A 5,978-nucleotide genomic window follows, 5' to 3' on the forward strand; every position below is an offset into this window, starting at 1 on the left:
GATTGATTGATTGATTGATAGATTCAAAAAGGTTATGAGTTCATCCTTTATCAAATAAAAACTGTCAAACCTGAACAGTACAATTTACAAAACATGACACCAACAGAACTGCATCATCTGAAAAAAAAAAAAAAAAAAAAAAAAAAAAAAAAAAAAAAAAAAAACAAAAAGACAAAAACAGAGACTAGACCCAGAGGTTCATACATCAGACATCCTCCTCTCCGAGACGAATTACACATATAAGCTGACCTATACCCATACACCCCCACTAAAATTAGGTGAAATGTCTTTTAGCAGACAGATTAGTTTTACCTCAACACAGATTAAGGCTGTCAGAAACCAGTATACATGTGTTTCTAAAGGAACACACAACTGTGTCAAAGTTTTAACCATCAAGTTGTTTATACGAGCTAAAGTTGATGCTATCACTACCTTCCTTCGTAGCTGGGACAGTGTTTTTGGCTTTGAACGCCTCACCTCACTTTACATCCTAACTCAGCATTAAATGTTGTAGTGTATTGCTGCCACTTGGGTTTAATAATGGAAAGAAATGTAGTCATAGTTTATGTACAACCAAAGCATCAACATTGAATTTGAACTGAATTTCATGGACGTATCGAGAGTGGTGATGTTAAATACTTTGTAGAATATTCTGCTTCTTCTTATTGAGAAGTGCTGTTTATGTTTTAGAGATTTTGTCATTTACCAGGAAATAAAAAGTAGATTTAAGGCACACCAGGACAGAAACATCTTTGCTTCCACAGTCAACATATATCACTTTCACGTCTGAAGTTACAGAAAGGAGACTTAGTAAATGAAACATCTGTGGTTCTGCTGCACACTTTCTGTCCTGCTTTAAACTGCACACTTCAGTTCACTAGATTAGTTGGCGTGCAACAGTAAATTATCTGATCAGACTTTCTGTAACTCCAGACTGATTACATACAGAATAATTAGCTGATTTAAATTACACAAAATTGTTTGTTTATTCACGGTGATGAGTTCTGACCTCAATCCAGCGATACATTTAAGGGCTTGGCATTTTTAAAGGATTAATATATGAAGCGCTGCCTTTCATGCCAGAGTTTCAAACTAAATTCCTTATTTTGAGGGACGATGAAGTTAGATCAAACCTTGAAAATCTCACAAGATCTGTTAAAGCTTGAGTATGTGTTGTGGATGACTCTCAGCCATACCACATCGAACTGCTTTCCATGTCTGTAAAATTTACTCAGTTATAAACACTCTGGTGTTGGCTAAGTTCAACTGGCTGTGATGGCCATGTTGCACTGGCTTGACTCAAATCAATACATCAGTGATTAGTTTCGGAGGTGTTCATCAAGATCCACCCAGTTATTCATCAAATATTTTGCTAACCAACAGTAGCTGCGTTTCCATTGACCATGAAAATGTGCAAATTAGAATTTTGAAAATAACTTTGCTCAATGGAAACACGTCAATTTAGAAAAAAATATTAAGTTTTTCGACAAAATGTTTTTGCGCTAGGACAGGGCTATTCAACTGGCGGCCCGTGGGCCACATCCGGCCCGCGAGTGACCAAAATGCGGCCCGCCAATTGATTTATTCATCTCTTAAGCCCAGACCACCAGTTTTCTACTTTAGTTACTCTAAGTTCTTTTAGTTAAACATAGATATGTTTGGTATCTACAGAAACATCAGAGTCTTGTCTACAAGCTGGTAAAAACTATTTCTAAGCACACTCAAGACAGTTAAAACTATAAGCAGTTGAAGATGAAACTATGAAAGTAAAAATAAAATTGGTTTAAAAAGTTGGCAAGTCAGAGATGCCAAAATGTTATTTGTGTTAAATAGGAGGTATGATGTGTTATTTTTGTTTTTGATATTGTTTTATTATCACTAAATTTATTACATAGGGTTCTGTATATTATATGCATGATTAAATGCAGCAATATAAGCCATTTCAAAGGTAACAGATCTTTGTTTTATTTACATAGCAACTTTAATTGCTGGATGTTCAGCCCCTCAGCTGTTGGCCTGCATTAACATTGGCCCTTGGAGCAATTTAGTTGAATAGCCGATGAGGTCGTATTTCGGCCGTATCAAAATTAGTGTTTTTCACAAAACTGCAATGGAAACTCTTTTTTTGCATCACGGGAGTCACGTGATCAACAACCGGCTGTTTCTACTGGTGAAAAAGACGATGACGAAAAAGATAACAGGAAGTAGAAGTAGTATAAAATAGTAAACTCACCGACTACAATTTCCCAAAAACACAGCATACGTAGCCGCTCCCAAGTAGGGACTTGTCTCTGGAAAGCCTCGATAAAAGACGCCGACGTCTCCTCTGATGATGAGCGCTAGTGTCGTGGTAGCAACATGCTATGTGTTTACATCCATTGTCACCATGTTTGTAATGACTTATCACGGAACAAACATATTCACGCCTGACTTTAATAGCATTTCTTACTTAATGGAAACACTGCAGTTGCGAAACTGTGTTTTTCGACGTTAACAGAATATCGACAAAGTTGTGCAATGGAAACGCAGCTACAGTTTGTATCAAACCTTTAAAGATCTTGTGTGACCTGTGAGCGCTCTGAAATTCAACATGCCAGATTTTATCTGAATATCAGTAGAACTTAAAGAATTGGGACCTTGTTTTTTCCACACTCACTTCACTTTGGTATCCACCCTCAAACATTAATCAGCTGTAAATATGAACCATTGGTTACTTACTACGTGTTTCATTCAAATCCATCCAGTGGTTCATGAAATATTTAATATAAACAAACACACAAGACAAGGGCAAAACCCTTGTCTTTAAAAAAAGTTTCTATTCCTTACACATTTATCAACTAACATCCCATTATGCGTATTTTTAACTAACCTGCTCTCTGTTATCTGTGTTTAAGTTTAATGTTTTTGTTGGATAAATCTGTTATTTTCTTTTGTCGCCTGCACACTGAGGCTGCATGGCACACAATGTGGTAAACTGAGCTCCTCTAAAAGACATGAATAATCCAGCACAGACACTGTCCTACAGGGACACGATGAGTACATTTATAGTTTGTGCCATCTGTTACCATGACATCACATATGTCCTGATGTAAGACACAATGCATGCTAAAGTAAAACCACAGTCCTACCTCAGAGAGCCCCTACAACACGTCTAGTCTACTTCTCTTTTTGTTATCGCCGTCATCGAAAGCTAGAAAAAAACAACAAGGCCTTTATTTCCATTTTTCATTCTGTTAGCAAAATATGTTATGAAGCCCTAAATTATTTTAACTAAACTCTCAGAAAGTAATGAACATTTAAAATTGAGTACTTTTTGGAATCATTCTAAATGGTCACCACAGCCAGCTAACATTTAGAAATCATAAATAAAGCTTAGCTTTGCCAATTTTTACATACCTGTATATTAATTTAGAATTTGGTGTGCTATTAGTTCAAGGAGACCAATTATGGGTCCTAGAAATTTTTATGGTATGTCTGTGGGCTATCCAGACCATGTTCAATTTAATGCACAAAATAATTCTCAGATGATAAAATTTCCCATTTTCTAGTTCTGCCTGTTCTGACTTCTGTTCAGAAGATCTGTTTATGTTAATGAGCTCTGTTGGTAACGCCCTCCAAAAATCTGTTGACATTAACTCCTCCCTCCAAAGCCAGCGTTTACGTTAGCATGGTTAATAATAGCAGAAGCTCCGTTGTACAACCATATGAGACCCAGAGGCAGAGTCGTGGTCTCAGCTCCTTTTTTTTCTCCCCCTCCTCTGCTCTGCCCTCACTCTGCATGCTGTTACTAGAGCAGGGAGCAGCAGCGGTCAAAATACCTCAGAAACTCAAACAAATAGGCTTTAACAAGGTTTTAATGAGCTAAACAATAGAGGTACATGAGAAAACGTGTTCATAACGAACGAAAATAAATAAATAACTAAATTGTGTCCGTGCTGGTCCCAAACCCTGGTCTCCCACTCTCTGGTCCGACACTCTACCCATTGCCCTATTGAAGGCTTGTTGTGAAATGAGCTGCGTATTGCACAACAACAACCGTGACGGCTTTTTATACTGAGGAGGTGGAACTTCACCCAGGTGAGGGGCTGAATGCAGGTTCCGGTGGGTTGTCGTACGGCTAGAGAAATCACAAAATGACGGCAGTATAAAACTTGTCATTAATATACATTAAAATACATTTACTTACAGTAAATATGCCCCTGGGTGCATTTGTTTGGTCCTAGGACTGTTTCTTAAAGAAGTACATACCCAAAATTGAGTAAAAAAAAACTTTAAAAAGTGAATTTTGCATAATAGGTCCCTTGTAAGAATTGTCCCCAACACACAATTTGAGCTCAACATGTTGCACAAAATATTTGCTTAAAACTAGGGCAGTCAAGTGATTAATATTTTTAATCTGATTAATCCCAAAGTAGCTGTGAATTAATCATGATTAATCTTAAATTTAATATACATTTCTATTGCATATTGATAAAATAAATTACTTGAGTTATTAATTAGTTTTTAATGTTTTTATTTAGAAAACAAAATTGATGCTTAGGCATGATTTTTTGAACATAAAACAGGACCTAAAAATGCTCCTAACATACTTGAGTCAATTAAATTTTGTGCAGAATAATGAGGTTAAATCAAGGATTTTCATTCCAAATGAGAACTACATGAGGAAGGAAAGATAGATACTAAGGTCACAGTTGTCAGCAAAACATAAATAAATAAACTAAAATAAGCCATAAGAAGACAAAAAGAAAAAAACTGTACATAATGTGTTAAACATGGAGTTTTTTTATTTATTTTATTTATTTAACCTTTATTYATCCAGGTAAACTGTTTGAGAACCACTTCTCATTTACAAACATGACCTGGCATGCACGGAGTGCATTGCAATATACAAACCTACATATTCAGCCAGAGTGAAGTCATTGTAAATTTTAATCGCAGTTAATAGCTTTATAAATAAGTTGAATTGAAACTACATTGAATTGAATTAAGAGATACATTTCATTTGTTGTGTTTTTGTTTTGCTGTGTGCACTCAGAGCCTGGCTGTAATGGAGAGACCTGGATGTCCACAGCCAGTGGGGCTGACCCATATCTTGTGCTGCCGCTTCCCAGTGACCATCAGGTGGACCTGGTTTCCTTGGAGACAGACAGTGACCAGGAGGAGGATAGGGAAGAAACCATTGTGTACCTTTGAAGAACACAGCACCCTGCAGAAAAACCTGGTGCTCATAAAGGCCTCAGTTTGGGACTGGATTAGCTTCTAAAGCATTTTCTTTGTCATGGATTTTTTCTGTTATTCCTCTTTTTTATACTAAATAGCATTAATGTAAAATCAGAAGCAGACTGTCTCACATGTGGCGGACACGTCAGCTCCAGTGTCTCTTTCTCTTCTTCTGTTCTTTTCATGTCTGTGTGGTTCCATATTGACCATCTCGTCCCCCTGCAGCCACAGCTTTCGCCCATCCCTGCACCTGCTACTTACCAGTTTTCTCTGGTCCCACACATCTTATCCTATAGGTTCTAAATTTAAAAATGAGTTGTCACTCAGAGGGAAAAACTAAACAAAACACACTGACTGCGTCTCTACAGCAGGTGTCTTTTATTTATCAGAAGGATGTTTATTTCGAAGCTGAGTGGTGAGGAGCTCATGGTTCACAAACACATTCAGAAAGTAGCTCTTTGTATTTTTAACCAGGAGCAGTTCTAGGGGCGGGGCCACAGGGGCATTGGCCCCATCTAAAATCTGATTGGCCCCCTGAAGTGCCCCTGTCCTTTCACTCATCTCTCCTTGTCCAAAAACGACGATGGTGACTGCAGTTCCACTTCCAACCACTAGTGGCGCTAGTGAGTCAAAGAGGAAAGTCAGTTTATTGGAAAAAAAATTTTTTTTACTGACAACCAGTGGTGTCACTAGGCSTATTTTAGGGGGGCTGGAGCCCCACAAAAAATATTTTAAAGCCCCCCCCCCCTAAATTATTT

The 5,978-nt window shown here is 37.5% G+C and overlaps 1 protein-coding gene across 1 annotated transcript in view; it reads left to right on the forward strand.

Annotated features, from left to right (window-relative positions):
• Window positions 1-5,972, forward strand: part of arhgef28a (Rho guanine nucleotide exchange factor (GEF) 28a) — a gene marked incomplete at its 5' end in the record, with an annotated part of 138,846 nt that extends 132,874 nt beyond the window's left edge. Inside the window, 1 exon segment of the mRNA XM_014028387.1 lies at window positions 5,036-5,972. Within this exon segment, the coding sequence (XP_013883841.1) occupies window positions 5,036-5,193 (158 nt within the window).
• Between the last annotated feature and the right edge of the window lie 6 nt (window positions 5,973-5,978).

Source organism: Austrofundulus limnaeus, unplaced genomic scaffold, assembly GCF_001266775.1.
Source record: "Austrofundulus limnaeus strain Quisiro unplaced genomic scaffold, Austrofundulus_limnaeus-1.0 Scaffold755, whole genome shotgun sequence".
NCBI lineage: Eukaryota > Metazoa > Chordata > Actinopteri > Cyprinodontiformes > Rivulidae > Austrofundulus > Austrofundulus limnaeus.